Source organism: Cynara cardunculus (genome assembly GCF_001531365.2).
Source record: "Cynara cardunculus var. scolymus isolate 2C chromosome LG 1, CcrdV1, whole genome shotgun sequence".
NCBI lineage: Eukaryota > Viridiplantae > Streptophyta > Magnoliopsida > Asterales > Asteraceae > Cynara > Cynara cardunculus.
In genome coordinates, this window is record NC_037528.1 from 48,680,306 (window position 1) to 48,702,040 (window position 21,735).

Consider the following 21,735-nt stretch of genomic DNA (forward strand, 5'->3'; position numbering starts at 1 on the left):
TGTATCAATAAACAGTGCTTTATGCATAGGAAAAAAAATATTTATAAGAATTTTTGTAAAATGCTTTATAATACAGTATAGAATATCATTTAGAATGAAAGATCGAGTAGTTTTACATTTGTATTAATTTCTTAAATGATTATAATTTCTTTCATTTTTTTTCGTCCCAAATTCGGAGGAAATGTTTGTAAGGAAATAAACCCTAAACAGAAGCAATTTGGTAGGTATTGTATAGGCCCAAAGGGCCCAGACCCAACCCAATGACTTGTAAGTTATGCTTTAAGCCGGAATTTTCCACAAACTCCAATCGATCATCGTTCCATCAAATCGAAGCATCAGAGATTCCAACGATTCTTCATCCTCAGCCTCAAGTAATTTGTTATTGTTTCATCCTGTTTTACTCTTCTGAATCTCCAATCTCCATTCCTACTCTGTGAATCGTTCATCGTTCCGTCAAATTGAATTATAACAAAAAAAAAATGATTTAAAAAAATTACACAAAAACAATTATTTTTTTCAAAATTTTATAATATCTTCAAGTTTATATTTCATTAAAAAATAAAAACATTTTTTTCCCTCAAAATCACATAAAATCGCATTATAGCACCGATAGATCCAAAATATAAAACGAAACATTGAAATCAAGATGCATCTCACTGCATTCTATGAATATCTTTTTAGAAGTAAAAGAAAATGTGAGATTGATTAAAATTAATTTGTAAAAATTAAATAATTGAATAGTAAGAAAAGATATGGTATTTAAAAATAACGAGATACAATAAATTAAGAAAAAATCATTTAATTATAGGATAAATATTAGAGTTTTATTTAGAAATAATCTTTATATATATTTTTAAAGTTAATTATTATTTAATTTCAAGAATCAAGAGGCCTTTTAATCTTCATTCATATAATTCTATCAGAGATTCGCCTAATTAATCCATCCACCATTCTTCATCGATCCTTGCCACTCAATCCATCTAGGTAATTCCTTGTTCATTACTGTTTTTTTACTTCAAACTGTTCGTCGGTAAAATTCAACATTATCAATTACTTAGCGGGTAAGATTTTAGTCAACGAGAACGACATCATATACAACAATTTACCCCGTTAGCGTTAATCGTGGTAAGAGTCATTGCCGGGTAAGACTCTTGGTCATTCCCTCATTCTTACCGGACAAGATTCTTGGTTTTTGCCATATTCATTCGATAAAGTAATTTAATTCGGTAGGCGCTTACCCGGATAAGAATTTGGTAAACGGCCCCTTAACTTGTTGATACTTGTTTTCTTGTGAAGTGTAGTTTGTTGCTGCTGTTCGTTAAGTTGTTGCTTCTATTTTTGTTTGGTTTGATAAGTGCTTAATAGCTTGTAACCAGCTTTTTAAACGAAATTAAGCATCTGAAATCTCGAACACCGGCCTTGCATCTACGTACATAATAGTTTTTTATTTTACTTTTCATATATGTAGATGAATACGATGAAGATGCAGAATAACATCCTGCCCGATGACATAATCTTGTTTCACATACTACCAAAGCTACCTAACAGGTCCCTAGGCCGTTTTACGTGTGTCTGCAAGCAATGGCGCTCGTTCCTAACAACACATGTGTTCACCAAGATGCACCTTCACCATGTAAACAATCAAAATTCCCACAAAATGATCGTCGTTTCTACCACAAACCCATGCAACTACTTTCAAACCATGGATTGTGAAGCACCTGAAGTTGGTTTATCTGCCAAGCGCTCTTTGCCATTTGAAGTCGGTAGCAATACGATATCGATTATATCGTCTTTAAATGGACTGATATGCTTGGGCATAAGCCGGCCGTTGTTGTATGATGCGCATAAGTACTTGGATATAATTTTATGGAATCCTTTGACGGGTGACTACAAGACGCTATCTAAAGGTAATTGCTTCACGTCCCCGCCAATAGGATATGGGTTGTATTACAGTTGTTCAGACGATGACTACAAGCTGTTATGCGTAACTCAATCCAATGAAAGTTATATCTACTCGTGGAAATCTGAGTCATGGCGAAAGGCCAAGTCAAGAGTCGATTTGCTTGTGAAAGGTTGGCAGTTTGGTTGTTTGGTGAGTGAAAAACTGTATTTCTTAGCACGAGGCACTCAAGGCGGTTTGATTATAATGTTCGACACCAAGACTGAAATGTTGACGGAAATTGCAACTCCTCCGTGTAAATGTTATCATATGACGGTTGTAAAAGGATGCATTCATTTGTGGGCATTTCCAAAAGGAGATAGTTATAGAGTCGAGTTGTGGAAGATGGAGAGAGACGGAGAGTGGATGAAGGTGATACGTTCTTGCAGGTCTATGTTTATGTATCTACCATGGCACCTAATGAGGGACGGAAATTGGCTCATGCAATCCATTTTCAGTCAAGCCCTTGTTTACAAAGCCGATCGTAAGATGCATAAGAAGGCAAAAAAGGTGTGCCATTTTACTACGAGTGACGGTTCCATGGATATTCTTTGGAAAGGGAGATTCGTGGAGACTATTGTGTCGCTTAACCGGTAGGTAAGTAGATGCATTATATTCATTCATATCACGTCGCTTAACGGGTAAGTAGCTTCATTCATTCCATCAACTTTTTGTTTAAAAGTTATATATAATTTTATTAGAATGATTAAATATGTTGATTATTGGTTAATTTACAAATATTATGTTTGTGTTTTGTTTTGATTTGATTTGGGAGTTAAAACGATGAACATCAAAATCCTCATCTTATTTTTTATTTATGTTTTTTAAATGTTTAAAAGATTTGTATACATATATAAAAAAAACACATGATTCCGTTTAAAAAAAACAGGTTATATATACAAGATTTCCTTTAAAAAAAGAGAGATTTCCCAAAGGATTATTTTTTTCTTAGTTGATATTTATATATAAAACAAATAAATAATCTATATTATATTATAAATCATTTGACAATAACTCTTAAAAATCATCTTATATATATATATATATATATATACATATATATATATATAAAGTACTGTTTATTGATACATATTACTTAAGAGGTGAATTTTGTTTGGCAAAAAAAAAAGTCTGCCTCTTAATGGTTCTAAAACACTCTGAATGATTTTGTATCATGAATCTCCCTTAACCATTAAGAGTCCTAATTTCATTGTACACAATTACCAAACAATTATATTTCATTTCACACTATATCATAAGAGTCTTTTAATCATTCTGATCACTTAATCATTCTGCACCAAAATCATTATGCACCAAAATCATTCAGCAATAGCCAAACAACCCCTAAGCCTCATTGGGACATTTTCAAATATTAGCAAAGAGGTTGTCTTTTATTATTAGGTTAATATGGTTCAGATTAGATATTCCTCGCTGTCGCAGGATTAGATTATGCTTTTGTTTTTGGATATCATGTTTGTTTTTTTTGGTTTGGCTCTGCTGATTTTTGGTTCATATACTTACTATCTGTAACTTGATCTTTCGCATCAGTTTATGGGTTTAGGGATAATCATATTACCGTTATGATGGTGCTGGTGGATTTATGGATGCATAAAAAACGGTTACTGGATTGGATTTGGATTGACGTTGGATGTTAGGGCTTTGGTCTTATAGTGATGTTGTTAAGTTGGTTTATGATGTCTATGCCTATTTGCTCTACACACGGGATGGTTGATGATTGCTCGATCAGTTACCTTTTTGATCTCGAAGTAGTCTTAGACACTTGTGGTGTTTGGACTCGTTTTGTGTTAATTAATCTAGGGCCATGAAAGATTGTGATTTTAATAGGATTTAAATGCGTTAAATACCGTTAATGGCATATTTTCGTTTAAATGAATGCAAATTACATAATTTAGATGTAAATTTCGTAATGATGATGAATAAATATGTGAAATTGTATAAATTCATCTATACATTTTACACTATAATTTTCTAATGGGTAAAATAGACAACTTAAACAAATTCAGACATTTATCGATTTACAAAAACAAATAGTTTTATTGATTCAGATTTCAAACATTAGCAGCACCTCTTGTTAATCAGAAGTGGAATAAGATTTCAGACTTCAACATCTCTTAAAAAACAAACGCCGCCTAAGACTCTCTAAAATTTGAGTGAAAGCATGTTAGCTTCAAAAGAAATTAACTGCAATTGATGCACATGAACTCTAAAATATGAGAAGATGGAATTTCTATCTAATCGGTTTTTGAAAGTCCAAATATTTATTTGTTCAAAAGAAATAGTTTAAAACGTAATCCCATAAAATGGGGTTTTTCTATGACAATTGTTTAATAGACTATGAGGCTGTTTACCCAATTGCTTACCTGATAAGCGCTTAGCGATAGGAGTCAACACTATGATTTATTTTGATGTGTAAGATTTTAGTATATCAAAACATATCGAATGCAACAATTTAGTGGGTAAGTGCTTACCTGGTTAAGAGTCGTCATCATCATTTACCGGATAAAACTCTCCATCATTCTCATCCCTCTTATTCGATAAGATTTTTGACCCTTCTCATGTTATTTCGATGAGGAAATTTATCCGGTAAGTACTTACCAAGTAAGTGTTTAGTAAACGGCCTTATGTTTTACTAAAAACGTTTCATGAATTATTCATTCTCAGTTTACATCAATATCGTTGTATTGCAACGGGTAAATAACTGGTAAACCAAAGGGCCTTTAACTTAGCAGTAGTCATCAAAAATAAAAAGGTTATTTGTTGTATTTACCATATATAAATATTATATATTTAAAAAAATATAACCAGTAATAATATCTTGAAAGTGAGTGGGCCCACCAGACCGTTGATTCCACCGTAATAATACTCGTGTTCTCGGATATACCCACCTTCAATTCTGTTACGGATCATAATGATAAGGTGTGGCACTCCCATTCAATCTACTTAAATCTTGTCCCTCCGATTAAGTTGAATCATAAGGTGGTGTATTCTCCACCGTTGGATGATGAGAAGAGGTCTAGTTGTGGGAAACGGGAGATGCATTATATAGCTAGCTCTCTATCGTTGCACCATAAACATAAGGGTAATTTGGTCTAAATAAATACTACTCCCGTACACTTTCTCTCTTCACCCTTCCTCTCCATTCTCTGACTCTTGGTCGTATGGAGAAATCTGGTGCAAAAGGGGATGAGAAAACCATGGATACTTGTCTGAAATCTGCAGGAAAAGGTGATGAAGAAATCATGGAATCTTGTGGTGAAGAAGGAACCAAGAGTGATGAAGAAATCATGGAGTCTTGTTCGAAATCTGGAGGTGGAGGAAGTGCTGAAGAAATCATGGAATCTGGTCTGAAATCTGGTGCAGGTGGAGGAAGCAATGAGGATGATGATGAGGAGACTGAGCTAATGAAAATAATGGTTGAATATAGCAAAACCACAATGAGGGATCCACACCATGGTACAACATGTATGAATCACTTCTACAACAAGTGGATCAAGAGGTACAATCATCCTCAGGCTTCTTCAACTGTAATCGATCTGTCTGCACAAATTGCATACATGTTTTCGAGATACGAGAACGAGCTCGTGAACGAGGTTGATCAGGTTAGTGGTGAAGATGATGAATATTGGCTCAAGGATCCCAAAGGTTTGAAGAAATTTCAACTGGCTCATGAAATCTGGAAAGACACTCGTCATATTTCTGGTCCTTGCACCCACTATTGTTCAGAAGATTCATCAGGTGATGATGGAAATGAAGCTTAGCTAGTCATAAGTCATGTACATGCATATAAAAGTTTCTGGAGATTTGCTTGAATTTTCAAGCATGATCATGTGTTGTTTTTTGCATGCAATCTTTGAATCATCAACTTACAGTGCTTCCAAATGGTTTCCAAATGCTCAATAGAGTGTTGTTATGTTGTTTTTCTTTTTTGTATTTTTGCAATGTTTAATCATCAAATCAGGGACGGACCCAGATTTTTTTTTTTTTTCAAACGATGGCATCATTTGACTATGAAAAAAAAAACTATACAGAAAAAGTTTCAAATGGTGACATCATTTGACTAAGAAAATGATACTAACACGGTTCGAACTTGGGTCTGGGATGGAATAAAAGCCTTGCAAACCAACTCTACCAAAATAAAACTTGTTCTCATTGTAGTTTAGAATACATACGGTGGCACACAACAGATTAATATGGTCATATCTTTCACGAACCTAAAAAAATTTACACATCGACGGAGGAATAATACAGTGGCACGTGCCATCGTATGCCCAACTATAGGTCCGTCCCTGCATCAAATACATGAACCACAATGATGATGCCCGATTGGTTTGATCTTGGACTCTAAAGGTCAAAAGTGCCTAAAGGTTCCAAGTTCGAATCTAATGAAGAATAAAAATTCACTTGTGGCCACGGAGGTTCAAATGTAGTGACTCCAGGCTTCCCGTGAAGCGGTTATTATCCTGTAATTAATCGGCTCACATAGTGTGTTGGATATTCAGATTAATAAAAAAAATCATCAAATACATGTAATATTGTTTCATAATTATTCCCTTTCCTTCCAAAAATAAAATCATAGTTGGCGACAACTTATTTCAACGTTGCATGCAAATTGCATGTAAAAGTTACGTAATTTAACTTGATTCATATTTTGGGTAATGTACTTTTAAAATCTTCATTTTGTTACCTAAGATGTAAAGTTTTAAACATTTAAATATTCGGATAACCGATTGAAGCATTAAATAAAATAATAAAATGTTTTGAGTGCAGTTAGTTTTTTTTATTATACTTATGGTCCTTGATGAAAATTGATGAATTAAAATACTCTGTGAGGACAAATTATATAAATATATTTTTAATATAAATTAAAACTCGTTTCTCGCCTCTTAATTAATATAATTATAGTTATTCACCAAATAAAAACCTCATTTTTAGATCAAAATGAGTCATTAAACGGGTATTTTGACGATCTAAACTTGAACGATTTATGACAAAAATCAAATTAATAAGAAATTAAAACTATAATAACCAAAAATATGAAGAAAAAAAAATATAAAAATATAGGCCAATCATATAAGAGCACACATTCGTCGAATGTGTGTGGGCTGGAATAATTTGGGATATATAGATAATATCCTGGGTGGGTCGGTGCTAGAGATGGTCAAATGGGCCAGTCGACGACAGATCGGGACTCGTTACACTTTTCATCTATAAACAATGTTTGGTTTGGATCGGGATCGGTTATGATCCTGTCCCGATTTTTTCAAAAGATCTATTTTTGGTTACTTGAGAACAAATCATATGACTCTTTTTTCTATTTTTGACCCTTTTTTTTGTCTCATTGACCCTCTACATACTATATATAAGTCATATGGTGTATCGGGGAAGATATCAACTCACAAACGAAAAAAAACGTTTATAATTCTCGCTATAATTTGTGATTTCGGCTTGTATTGGATTTTGGTTTTTAACAAATTATAATAAAACGTATTTTTAAATGAATCTGATTGACCATATACATATTTTAAGTTGTATTAGAATAAAATTTATATTCTTTATATTTTTAAAAAAAGTTATATGTAAAAATTCGTTTTTTTATTTAAAAAAAAGGTCCGAACGATTTGTAACAGATTCTCATAACCGGTTGTGCTAAACCTTAACCAGGCCTTGGGGGTTTTTGTCGGGACCTAGACCGGTTACGCTGGGATGGTTACAGGAAGCCTTTTTGGGACCGATTTGGGTCCGGCACGACCCAGGACCCATTTTTTGCCGTCTCTAGTCGGTCTTGACTTTGGGCCAATGGTGACCCCGCCATGTATAGTAGGGTTGTAGGGTTTGATTGAAGGCATTTAAACAATTTAATCTAATGTTTATGGTTTGGAAATTTTCAACTCAATCCAAATCAAACCATACGGATTGGGTTGGTCAGGTTGAAATTTTGTTTATCATTTTACAATATAGCAAAACGAACGAAGTAAAATCAAATTTAGAGCATACAGATAAGGCTAACAATTACAAAAGAAATATTAAAAGATATTTGAAATTTTGCATGGGATTTTTTATTAAGGCTAACAATTACATATATTAATCAAGAACATTCAAAATATTAAATATTTCAACCAGAAAAAAAATTGGTTTTTTATTTTAGAGAAATTATAGAGACGCTGTTGGAGATGTTCTTACCGCTTAAGCGACACAAAAGTCTCCACGAACTTCCCTCCCCAAAGAATATCCATTTCACCGTCTGTATACGCACACACCTCTTTTGCTGTCTTCATCTCGAGATCTACTTTGTAAACATAACCTTTACCTTTAGAACCCACGAGCCAATTTCCGTTCTTCATCAGGTACAACGGCCGACTAAACACATGCTTACAAAGCTTATCACAATAGCTTACAGTCTTCGTCCACTCTCCATCTCCGTCCATCTTCCACACCTCCAATTTATCCCATGACTTTATTCCTTTTGAACTCACACACAAGTGAATGCATTCACTTACAACCTTCAACTTTAAACATGATGTCCCTATATATTCCAAACATGGAGCCGCTATCTCTGTAAACGTTTCCGTCTTGGTGTCGAACCTTATGATCAGATATGACCATACATTCATTTTATTTCTACCTTGTGCTAAGAAGTATAGTTTTTCATTCAGCACACAACTTAAGTTCCAATATTTTAAAAGGCAACAGATTGTTGACTCGACCTTCCGCCATGAGTCGGATTTCAACGAGTATATATAAGCATCGCCAGATTGGGTTACACGTAACAACCTGTGGTCATCGTCACAACTACTGTAATACAACCCATATCCCTTTGCGGCGATCCTGAAGTTTTTGCCATTTGAATTATCTTTGGACAACATCTTATAGTCCCCCGTCAAAGGATTCCATAAAATTATATCCGAGTACCTAAGGCTACCATGCAGCAAAGAATCTATGCTTACACATACCAGTCCATTTAAAGATGATATAACCAACATCTCCTTACTGTTGGCTTCAAATGGCAAAGAGCGGATGGCAGATAAACCAAGTTCAGGTGTTTCACAGTCAATGGTTTGGAAGTACTTGCACGGGTTTGTGGTAGAAACGACAAGAAGTTTGTGGTGATTTTGATTGTTTACATGGTGGAGGTGCATCTTGGTGAACACAGGTGTTGTTAGGAACGAGTGCCATTGCTTGCAAACACACATAGAACGACCTATAGACCTTGCAGGCAGCCTTGGTAGTATTTGGAACAACAGTATGTCATCGGGCAGCATGTTAGCCATGGTCTTCGTCTATATATATATATATATATATATATATATATATATGAACTAAATAAAACTGTTTGATTTTTCAATTTCTACTTTGCAAGTCAATTCAACTTCATGTTCAATTCTGCAACAACAAGAAGAAGAAGAAAACAATATCAGATAATTAGTCATATATAAGTGTAAAATCCAACTCTCCTAACAAGTATTGATCCACATTGCACTTGGAAGACCTCTAATTATTATTGCAATCATCCGATTATCACAACAAATTAAACAAATTACAGCAGAAGAAGCAGCAACACATTAAGCATCACACCAATCACGATAACAGCAACAATTTACAAGACAGCAGGGATGAACATGAAGTTTCAAACAAAAATTGGCAAACACCAAGTGACCTAAGTGCAAAGTTTGAAGTAATCAAACACCAAAATTGACAAAAAAAACTACCTAAATTGAGTTGCTTGGATGAGGATGACGAATCGATGATGAATGAGGATGACGAATCGTTGATGAATGAGGATGACGAATCGCTGATGCTTCGATTTGGGAATTGACGTACGAAATCCGCTCTTGTGTTTGTTCTGGAAGAGGAAGACTCACGTAGTATCGCTCAATCGCACAAGGGTTCTTTACTGGACTTCTGGTCGTCGAATGTGTGTGGGCTGGGTAGCTGCTAGAGATGTTCAAATGGGCCCGTCGGGTACAGATCAAGACTGGTTACTACACTTTTCATCTATAAACAGTGCTGGGTCTGGATCGGGATCGGTTATGGGTCTGGCTCGATTTATGTATATCATATGGTGCATGATGTATGAGGGAAGATATCAACTCATAAATGAAAAAGAACGTTCATAATTCTCGCTATAATTTGTGATTTTGCCTTCTAACGCATCTTAAGATCGGCTTTGTAAACAAGGTCACGATTGAAAATGGATTGCGCGAGCCAATTTCCGTCCCTCGTTAAGTGCCATGGTTGATACATACACATAAACCCGCAAGAACGTATCACCTTCATCCACTCTCCATCTCTGTCCATCTTCCACAACTCGAGTCTATAACTATCTCCTTTTGGAAACACGAAATGCCCACAAGTGAATGCATCCTCTTACAACCATCATGTAACAACATTTACAAGGAGGAGCTGCAATCTCTGCGAACATTTCAGTCTTGCTGTTGAACCTTATAATCAAATAAGAACGTGTACTACTACTGCCTTGAGTGCCTTGTGCTAAGAAATAGAGTTTTCCGTTCACCAAAGTGCCAAATTTTTATAAGCGAATCGACTCTTGACTTGGCCTTTCGTCATAAGTCAGATTTCTACGAGTATATATAACCATCGTTAGATTGAGTTACACATAATAGCTTGTAGTCATCGTCACAACAATTGTAATACAACCCATATCCTCTTGGCGGGAACGTGAAGTAATTACCTTCAGATAGTGTCTTGCAGACACCCGTCAAAGGATTCCATAAAATTATATCTAAGTAGTTATACGCAACATACAACCACCGCGGTTTTTTTATCAAAGCATACGAGTCCATTTAAAGATGATATAATCGACATCATATTGCTACCGACTTCAAATGGCAAAGAGCGCTTGGCAGATAAACCAACTTCAGGTAAATTCCATATCATTTAACAAATTACAGTCCAGTTATTCCAACGAAATGCGCAGTCCAATTCCTATGACAGATTGCATTCTTTCGATAAACATTCTGCGAACCAGACGCCCCCGAAAGTAACCATATGTTTGTTTTGTCGACTTGTACATGATTAGTGTAAATTAGATATTAAAACGTTAAAAACAAAGTTTCTTCCTAAAATATGAATGCAAAGTGTATTTAAAAGTTAACCACAAGGGTAGTGCCTGATTAGTTTGAGTTTGACTCCAAAGATCAAAAATACCAGAAAGTCTCAGGTTCAAATCCAATGAGGAATAAAAATCCTCTTGTGGCCACGGAGGTTCAAATGCGATAACTACGAGCCATCTGCAAAGCAGGTGGTCGCCCTAGGATTAATCGGCTCACATAGCGGATTGGAAATCCAGGTTAAAGAAAAAGTCGATTCAGTGCATGGAACAACGGATTAAGTTCCAATCAATCGAATACACTTTCAAATGGAACTTGAAGAATGCCAAATGGGGATTATACTTATAATCCGCTACGCTTCTCCGTAATCAATAATAATCAGCCAAGTCGATGAACGAAAGCTCCACACTCGATAACCATTTCATTTCGATCGAAAAAGATGAAATCGTGATGCAAATTACAAAATATGATCGTAAACACTTCTCATATATATATATATATACCAAGCCAAATGAAGTGAAGTCAGCCATTAAGGTTTCGAAAAAGCTCAGGAAGATGAGCATTGGTGAGCTTTGTCCTCTTGCTGATCTCAGTCTTCTTCTTCTTCTGTTTTGGTTTAGTTAATATGCCAAAGTTCTGAGCAGCTACTCTCCTTTTAGCCGTGTTTGTGGCTGGCTTCATCCCGTTCTTCTGCAACTCCCGCTCGATATCCAGCATGTCTCGTGGCAATTCGATTGCCCTGAATAGCCCTTTTAGTTCATCATCAACCTTGATGGGCACTCGAGGATCATTAGGATACGCAATATCTTCCTGAGAGTCAAAATTCGATAGAAGCCAGATCTGACGAGCAGCTTTCAGGGCCTGACATACGAACACAACATATATATGTTTTCCATCATCACCTCACTCATATATATACACATGCATACACAGTATATATGTGTGTAGAAAGGTCCATACTCCATAGTCCTTGCACAAAACTTGGTGAGACTTCATAAAGTTATGCTTCAAAACATGTATTTTGGAGGAAGGTCCCATCCAAAATGCAGCAAAATTTGGGTAATTGCAGAGAAATTTTATGTAGGGACTGTCGACGGTTTACAACCGCATACATGCATATATTCCTATGCACACAAAAATCGACATGTATATAAATATATGAGTGGATGTGGATGTGTGTATATCTTTGTCTGTCTATATCCGTATATACATATACACACACAAGTGTGTGTTTGCGTCTCTAAATATGTATATGCATGTAAAAACTAGAGCAAGCTGAACCACTGAAGAAGTGATTTCATGGTTAATTCTTCTTCAAGCCTAAACTTTTTGTGAATCTGATAGAAGACGATGAAAACTATCTCAATCACTGTGCAGCTGTTTAGAAGTCACCGTGCTTTAAGACGTACTTTGGGTGTGGAAACAACACAAAGCACATGTTTGCTCCAAAAAAATGCTATGCAGTAAGTCCAATATTCCTTTTTTACCCCTAATAGGAACATGCATATGTGAATATAATCCGTGCTCATAATACCATCTGATCTTCAGTGTTCAAATAGCTTTCAGCACGTGTAACTAAAGGAATATATAGACTTAAATCATCACAAACAAGTTACATTGTGTGTACGACATCATCACAAAGTGGAAATTTTGGAGGTTAAAAATACCTGTAAATCTTCCATGACCGTTGGGTAGGCATCCTTAAGATCAGCAACAGCAATACCCTCTGCAAATGTTCGTACTAAACGAAGAAGTTCTTTCTGGTCTCTCACATTATGCTTGGACTGTAAATAAAAAAAATTAACTTCACAAATTACATCAAGGCGAAGAAGGTCTTTTTTTACAAATGACAAGGGAGAAGGTAATCTTGAACCCATGAACTCAAAAGTGTTACCACCTAAGGAATGGAGCCAAACGCAAACAAGCTAAATGCTTGATAGCATCAAAACAGATAACTTCTCCACGAAAAGATAAAGTGATATTGCTCATATCGAGTTAACATCTGGAAATTTATAACAAATTATATTAAATCATTAAAAAAGATCAGGATTACCTTGTACGAGAAGCGCTTCCCCTCATAATTCACTTTAGGATTCTTTGCCAAACTCTCAAACACGGCCTTGTTGCCTTTGACATCAACATAACATGCTTCATTTATTTGTTCCGCTGTAAAGGATTGCCTTGACTGTATGTATCGCCAAACTAGTTTAATTAACAAATGGTCATGAGGCCACACGAGCATAAATGCTAATAGTTCATCTTTCTACAACATGCTTGTCTGCACTAACAAAAAAGTGCAGGACATTTTCAAAATGTCCCTTGAAATATAAATTACTACTTCTGTCCCAAGATATGACTCCACTTTTTTGGTGTCAAATGAGTTGTCTTTCAACACCCAACATCTGGGTGGATTATTGATACTGATCCGTCTAATCTGGCCCAATCGTTACCCAAGCCCAAAGTGTTGAATGTTTATTCCAGACGGCCCAAAAGAGTGGAAGATAGGGCTGGGCCCAATTAGCTATTACAGATTGAAAGTGGTCTAATAAATGGCGGGAACGCTGGTAGCATGAGCTCATTGTGATTTTTCTTGTTAATTGAGTTAGGCTCTTAGCTGTGGCATTGCAAGAGGGAAGTTTCCCAGGAGTCGTGTTTGTTCTTTCAACTATAAGTTTCCAATTTCGTTTATAATCAATTGTTGATTTCCCTTGCCTTTTAATCCTTTCATTCTTCCAAATTGTCTGAGTTCTTATCAACTATATTATTACTAAGGGGCAGTTTACCAAGCGCTTATCAGGTAAGTGCCTATCGGCAAGAGTCACCCTCTTACTTACCTTACAGGTAACATTCTCGGCCATCAAAATTGATTGTTGGTAAGCACCTTTTACCCGGTAAGCGTTTACCTGGTAAGAGTATTCTCCTTCACTTAGCAGGTAAGACTCTCAGTCCTTATGTCGCCTCTTACTGGGTAAGATTCTCGGCCTTGCCATGTTCACACGATAAACTAAGTGACATCCGGTAAGTGCTTAACGGCCCATAAATCTAAATATAAGAAAACAATTATAGAGGTCATTACTATGTCAAAGGGCCTTTAGCCGAACGGTATAAGGTCATAAGGTGACCCAACCTCACAAAAGGTCAAGGGTTCCAACCTCACCAAAGGTGAGACGTGTGTGTGGGCTTCATTTGCTGTATATAAATATTATATACTAAGAAAAAGAGGTTTCCGGCTGAAGTGTTGACCAATGCGCATATCCCCAGGAGAATTACTTTAACTATTTGAGAACAGGATAAGCTTTGGATGTACTAATCTATTGATTGTGTGGTGCAAAATTAAAGAGACTTCTATGGGTCAATGTTACTAGATACTCCGTCCTGGAACTAATGCTACGCATGCATAATTTCAGCTGGCACTAATATGAAGAAGAAAGACTTCTTTGCATAGCATCACTGTCTTGTTAATACAAACACTATTAAAATTTTACCACTGATTTTTGCTCTTTTCTGAAGCATCTCATACGAAACCATTACTTTTAACTTAAATTACATTCATTGCTTATTGCGTAACTGGTTGTGTCCTTTCATTAGCCTTGTAGTGGATTCAGACTCCACTCAATTGTAAAAGTCAGGCGGGGAAACGAATGCTATTTTGATCAAATTATCAGACATAAAGATCAACCTCCTTCAGCACATATTTGTCACGGCAGGTCCATGCTATTAGGAACTTCCCCTATAGGATGAGGTGATAGCAATGTTTTTTTTCCTAAACCCTCCCAAAGTATTTGAAGGACAAGCTTTATGGAAGGTGAAATATTTTGGGAACAAATCACTAAGTTCTCTTCATTGACAAATGGAGGTATAAAATTGAAGGGAAATGATCTTTTCCATCATTTGCCTACTTTCTGTTGCAGTTGACCGATCATCAATGTGATCATATAGGTTTTGGAACACTTACTAAGGATTTTTTTTCACCACTGTTCTACTGGAGAGATTCAAAATCATAGTCATAGTTGATTAAGAAAGATATACCAGTAGTGGATGCATTTCAACCTCCAAAGTGATCCCCACAAGCAATGCAATTGATTTTTTTTATTTCATCAATTTCAGAATAATAACAATTCTTTCTAGCCACTTATATGAAAAGCTTCATCCTTCCCCTAATTACATAATTTGTCTTGGTGAATTGCCCCTTCATGCTGAATTCTGGGTCAATAGCAATCACATACATGGCTATACCATTTTTTCAGAATACACCAAAAATCCCAACCAATTGCAGGCTTATAAACATTATCACAATATAATCTAATCAAATTGCAATGAAAATATAAAACAAAAATAAATGATGTTCCAAAAAAATATGCCAATGGCAAAACATAAAAACCAAAACGAACTATCCCAGTATATTCGACTCAAATGTGGGATCTCGGGGGTGGGGTGTACAAAGCCTATCCTCTACTATACAGACTTGAGAGGCTGCTCCCATGAAAAGCCCTGGCTTTCTAAGAAGTGTACGAATACTTTTAACCTCTTAAGTCTCAGAAAAAATTGTCAAAAAGTTCAAAGAACGAAAAAAAATTAGAAGTGAAGATCTTGAGATCAGAAAGGACTAAAGGACTATACAACTATTTTTTAAAGAACCAAGGCTAGATAGTAAGCAACATCATAAAAAACAGAAGTAGGTTTAAGGAACATAGCAAAGGTCTGAAACGTAGTACCCTGGTAACCTATTTGCTGACTCACCACTCCTCTGCCCACTCTCTACCTCTCCAACTCCCTAGCTAGACGCGTCCCCTGGTCAGCTAAGCTAAATTTGCATCTCCATTAACACCTATCTGAGATCATGTCCTCAAGAATGTCTAAGGCTGTATATTAACCTCAATTTAGGATGTAAGTATGGCTGCAGGAGGCACCCATAACCATCAATGCACCAAGAAAAAGTACTTTGAAGAATATATAGAATTGTCATACCAAAAATAAAAGTAGCAGTCAAACTAAACATACCTAGGTGCCGGTTGCCAGAAATTGGTCCTTGACACTTGTAAAGGTCCAATAATCCATGCCATTTTAAGAAGTTAAACAAACATAATGAACCATGTGATGTTACTAGCATTGTTTCTTTATGTTTATATGTTTTAACAAAATAAGGTTAAATTCAAGTGTGACTAAAGATGCGCATTGGAGGATTCTATTGATCCAAGACCTGTATGTAGACCTGGGCCTCCCCTTATATACATGTAAACTTAGAGTCTGATGATCTTCTCTTCATAATCAACATACAAGAAGAAGACTAGCCTGGTCGATTTTCAGTATTCCCTCAGCCTGCTTGATTTATGTGTAGTCACTAGTCAGAAGCTATTTTCCTCTTTAGTGATGGAATACCCAACTAGATAGTTTATATATTTTTCAAATTCTCAACAGGATATTTCTACTCATATGGTTCTTAAAAAAAACTCTTATCTTATGGTATATTAGCATGCACAAGCAATAAAAATAAATAAAGATAAAAACCAACTACACATAGAAAAGAACAGGCAAGGTTTGTACCTCAAACAGTAGATCAATCACTCTTTTGATCTGGGCTCCTACAGGGCTCTTCCTTATATTATTAATATGTTGCAGCCTCTCCGTGTCATTGGAGAATTTGACAGCAGGAAGAGGGGACTTTGCCAAGGTGCTTGCAGGCACAGCTCTAGGAGGAGGAGGAGCAGTTGTCTTGGTGGTTGTTTTAGAACCTGCAATGCTTTTAAGTGTGGACTGGCATTTCTCCTGTTGCTTCTTGAACCTATTCAAACTTTCTTGCAACGATCCCATATGAGGGCCGGTTGCGTCTCAAGCAAACTACAGATACATCAAACAAGCAAACAAATATCCAATCAAACAAAGAGATCCAACCTAAATGAGCAAACATCAAGCATTCTAAGTTCAACAATTTACTTTCCAGCAGAATTCTAGCAAGTGACCATCTAGCACAAGCAGAAAGGGGCAGTTCGTTTAAATATATAAAATGTCATTACCTTTAGATTATGGAAGTACAATTTTGGTACTACTTTGTTACGTTACAATTGGTTTTTTAAGTGATTAGTTTTATAGTTCCCTTAATACAAATATAAGGAGCCAAAAAAATTGCCTCGAGAGTTTAAACGACTGCCTAGAAGACCATTTAGGCATATGCGGTTCGGCAACAACCCCATGTCAGGTGTAAGCGGACAACTAAAAGTCTCAAAATTTTAACCAGCCACCGATCAAGGACTAAAGTTAACAAATCGGCAATTAAGACGATAAAATTAAAAAGAAAAAAAAAACCCCAAAATACTGAAACCCCTTTTCTATATAATTATGAACATAATAACTTGTAAAATTAGGTGTTAAAATTTTGAAAATATTGCTACCTACTAGTGCGCCTCTAACCTTTTGACCATCGGGCAAATATATCGGGCGAATGATCACCAGGACTTGCTGCTCCGAGGACAAGCCACCACGACTATCGTTGCGATTCCTCTTTGTTTTGCTCTGCAAACTGCTGTTGGCTCCTATTTTCTGCTTTGATCGGAGAATGAGTTAGGCAGCATATGGTACGCAGACTGGATGGAACGGGACTGAAGTGTTGAAAAGAAAAGTGAGAGTAGCATGAAAAACAAAAAACCATGGTCCAGTGGTTAAGTATAAAAAAAAACCATGGTCCAAAAAAAATGTGAACCATGGAAATCGAGAAATCGAAGACCATGGTTGGAAATAAGGAAATCAATATATGGAACCAAGGTAATCGAGAAATCGAAGACCATTAATGGAAATCAAGAAATTGATGTCTTCAACCGTGGAAATCAAGAGATTGAAGACCAAGAAATCGTATCTGAAAGAAATCGAGAGATTGAAGACCAAGAATTCGTACCTGGAAGAAACCGAGATCGAAGGTGTGGAGAGATGAAGAATTGATGATAGCCTCGAAGAAACTCGTGTGTTTGATTTTGGAAGGCGATGATATTCTACTTTAGATTTAAATATTGGGATTACCATATTGCCCTCTTTACAACATATAATACCTAAATCTAAAGTAGAATATCATCACCTTCCAAAATCAAACACACGAGTTTCTTCCAAGCTATCATCGATTCTTCATCTCTCCGCACCTTCGATCTCGATTTCTTCCAGTACGAATTCTTGGTCTTCAATCTCTCGATTTCTTTCGGATACGATTTCTTCCAACCGTGGTTTTCAATCTCTCAATTTCTTGATTTCCATTAATGGTCTTCGATTTCTCGATTACCTTGGTTCCAGTTATTGATTTCCTTAATTCCAACCATGGTCTTCGATTTCTCGATTTCCATGGTTCACAGATTTGTTAAACCATGGTTTTTTTTATACTTAACCACTGGACTATGGTTTTTGTTTTTCATGCTACTATAGTTCAGTCCCGTTCCATCCAGCCTGCATAACTCATTCTCCAATCAAAGTAGAAAATAGGAGCCAACGGCAGACCGCAAAGCAAAACAAAGGGGAATCGCCAACGGCAGTCGTAGTGGCCTGTCCTCGAAGCAGCAAGTCCCGGTGATCATTTGCTCGATATATTCGCCCGACGGTCAAAAGGTTAGAGGCGCACTAGTAGGTAGCAATATTTTCAAAATTTTAAAACCTAATTTTACAAGTTATTATGTTCATAGTTATACAGAAAACGGGTTTCGGTATTTTGAGGTTCTTTTTTTTCTTTTCAATTTTATCGGCTTAATTACCGATTTGTTAGCTTTAGTCCTTGACTGGTGGCTGGTTAAAAATTTGCATACAAAGGTTAGGATAAGTAGTGGTGCATTCCTCAACTTGTCAGCATATTTACTCAACTGTTTATAAAAAAAGTAAAAACATATAACTAAAAGAAAAATATAAGGAAATTATATTAGAAACCAAGAAAAAGAATTGACCTTTGCCTCTGCCTTCCACTCCTCTTCAGATAGATTGAATGTGTTGTTTGTTGGGTTATAGACATTACCCGTTTTATTCCTTAGTCTAGACCATACAACGTATTTCCCTCTCAATAATCATAGTGATTCTTCATTTGTCTTTGATTGACAATGAAGTTATGAGTGTTTTATAATGTTTCCGCTATATTTTTCCATGAGTGCATCTTAAGGCTACTGCCTTGGATTCCATTCATGGACATCTCTTGTAGACAACACTCCAAGAAAGTTTTGCCAAATATGGTGAGGGAGAAATGACAGAGCGACGATGGAGGGAGGGTGGGGAACGACGAGGGCCGGGAGCAACGAGGGAGACAAGGGGGAGGAGGAGGAGGATCGAGAAGAAACCTAATCGTGAAAAGAGCAGGCATAGAAAATAAAAATCTGACCCGGATAAGCATCATTTTTGTGCTGTCTTAGTAAGTGTTCGGTCAACATACCAATCAAATTTTGGTCAGAGCGATAATTTAAGGGGTCGTTTATCAAACACTTACCCGATAAGTGTTTACCGGTAAAATTTAAACTATTATTTACTTATTGGGTAAGATTTAAACTATTATTTACTTACCGGTAAGCGCTTACGGTGGTCAGAGTCGTCGTCCTCACTTACCGGGTAAGATTCTTGGTTGTTGTCTCGTTCTTACCGGATAAGATTCTTGGTCCTTACCATATTCATCCGGTAAGGTAATGTGACTTGATAAGCGCTTACTCGGGTAAGTGTTTGGTAAACGGCCCATTAGTAAACAAGCTGACTGCTGACCGAGTCAGCATTGCCAACCGGTCAGCGCCGCCCCTGAGTCGAAATCAGCATTGAAGTCGAGAGAAGGGTGCTGGAAAAGCAGGTAATCAAAAAAAAAGGAAAAGAGTACAAGTTATGACATCCCAACTCGTCTATTGTACAAGAAACTCCGCAGTGCCAAATTTCTTATCCTTGATATGGACATCCTTGATTTGATTTATATTACTATTAAAGAGTTGCATCTTGTTTTCAGTTGGATTTCTGTCATCTTCACTTGTTTCGGGGCTAAATGATGTGTTGACGGATTTATTCGGTCTTATGATCTTTACATATTAGTTCTACATATATGAATCATGTTACCATATTGACAATTCATAGAACTTTTATCTAGATTGTCAAAGAAACTTTCAACTATTGGTTAGTAGATTTCCATATGAACTGTGGATGCACACTGTAAAGACATGATAATCATTACAAATATCCCCGGATATCAGTCTTTCTTTTCTGGAATCACACATACAGAACAATTATGTTGCTGTAATGATGCTCAACTGCTATTAGCTTTCATCAAGTGAGCTACATGTGATTTTTGTGTTTGTTTTTAACACCCATCTGTCCTCTTACAGTGGAGACTATGGCGACGCAATGAATCTGGAGTTCTTGAAGAGTTTTCACGGAGAAGAGTTCAAGTTCAAGCTGAATCTGGTGGTGACCTAATAGCGTTTAAAACAGTACCAAATAAGATTGAAGCACAGGTCAAGGAAAAAAAATTGAGGTGTGCGTAACTCTTTTGTCCCACATTCTCGATGAGTTTTTTAGGATCACTTGATTAGAATGCACTAAAAAGATTGACTGGCATGATGTGTTTTCATATTCTAGGCATGAATCAAGTGGGGATATCAAATTGTTGATTGTTGCATGAATGTTTCTTTAATCATGTTTCTTTTTGTGGAAATTAACTTCTTCAATTCCCTTTTCAGGCTTTCATTCTTTGTGGGTATTTTATATTTCATTCTTTAATTAGGTTCATGTTGATTTCTGGATGATGTTTGTTTCCCCATTTCATCTCTCAAAACCCCATTTCTATATTTATGATGTTAATATATAAGAAGATGGGAATCATGGGGTCTTGTTTAATTCCCTTTCCAGGCTTTCATTCTTTGTAGGTATTTTATATTTCATTCTTTTAATTAGGTTGTTGTTGATTTTGGGTGTTGTTTGTTTGCCTGAAATAACATAATTCAAATGTCTAAAAGAGTGGTTAATCCATAATTAAAGGAGTAATACAAGTCAAGTCTGATATAATTTGTTCCAACTTCCAAAACTCTATACTCTTTTGTGGAAACATGAGGAAAGCTAAAGTCTCTAGTTATGGAAGTCTGATCAACCATCAGGGCACAACTGTGCAGCCATGGTTTCTTTCTTTAGAAACTTTCAACATAGAATTGCATATCTGGTGGTCATTAAGCATCGTCTTTTAAGATCTGTAGCACAGGAGATGGGGAATATGATTTTGGATCAAAACGAACGAAAACATTGCCAATTTGAGTTCAAAATTAAACCCTAAATGTTGTATTCATATCTGTGATGCAGAGGAAAACACAGAGAAAATACAATACAGAAAATGGCATCGATTACCAGGAAAACACAGAGAAAAGATAGAGGGAAAGTTACCTGTTACACAAACTGTGGTTCCCAAATCGATTACCAGGAATGAAGGGCGAGCGACTATGAGGGAGGGTGAGGATCGTCGAGAGTCGGGAGAGACAGGGAGGAGGAACGACGAGGGAGGGGGGAGGAGCGACAGGGAGGAGGAGCGATGAGAACCTGTGTAAAAGGGTGCCGTTTACCAAATTGCCGGATGAATACAAGAAGGTTCAACAATCTTATTCGCTAGCAGAGACAAAGAGGCTTACACTACTCTTGTACGGGTGTTTATCGGCTAAATTGTTATATACAATTTAGTTTTGGTTGACTAAAATTTTACTCGGTAAATAAATGATATTGTTAAATTTTATC

At 36.3% G+C, this 21,735-nt stretch overlaps 2 protein-coding genes across 2 annotated transcripts; both read right to left on the reverse strand.

Annotated features, from left to right (window-relative positions):
* Positions 1-8,131: 8,131 nt before the first annotated feature.
* On the reverse strand, positions 8,132-9,228 carry LOC112501727 (F-box/kelch-repeat protein At3g06240-like). The gene has a single exon (XM_025105440.1). The coding sequence runs from the start codon at positions 9,226-9,228 to the stop codon at positions 8,137-8,139; it is 1,092 nt and encodes a 363-aa protein (XP_024961208.1). The 3' UTR covers positions 8,132-8,136.
* Positions 9,229-11,420: 2,192 nt separating this feature from the next.
* Positions 11,421-21,498, reverse strand: LOC112502574 (general transcription factor IIE subunit 2-like). The gene is made up of 5 exons (XM_025106528.1): positions 21,391-21,498; positions 16,573-16,866; positions 13,082-13,213; positions 12,696-12,812; positions 11,421-11,889 (listed from the first exon to the last, which is right to left on the reverse strand). Exons 2-5 carry the CDS (start codon positions 16,837-16,839, stop codon positions 11,551-11,553), a joined length of 855 nt encoding a protein of 284 aa, XP_024962296.1. The 5' UTR covers positions 16,840-16,866; positions 21,391-21,498; the 3' UTR covers positions 11,421-11,550.
* Positions 21,499-21,735: the final 237 nt, after the last annotated feature.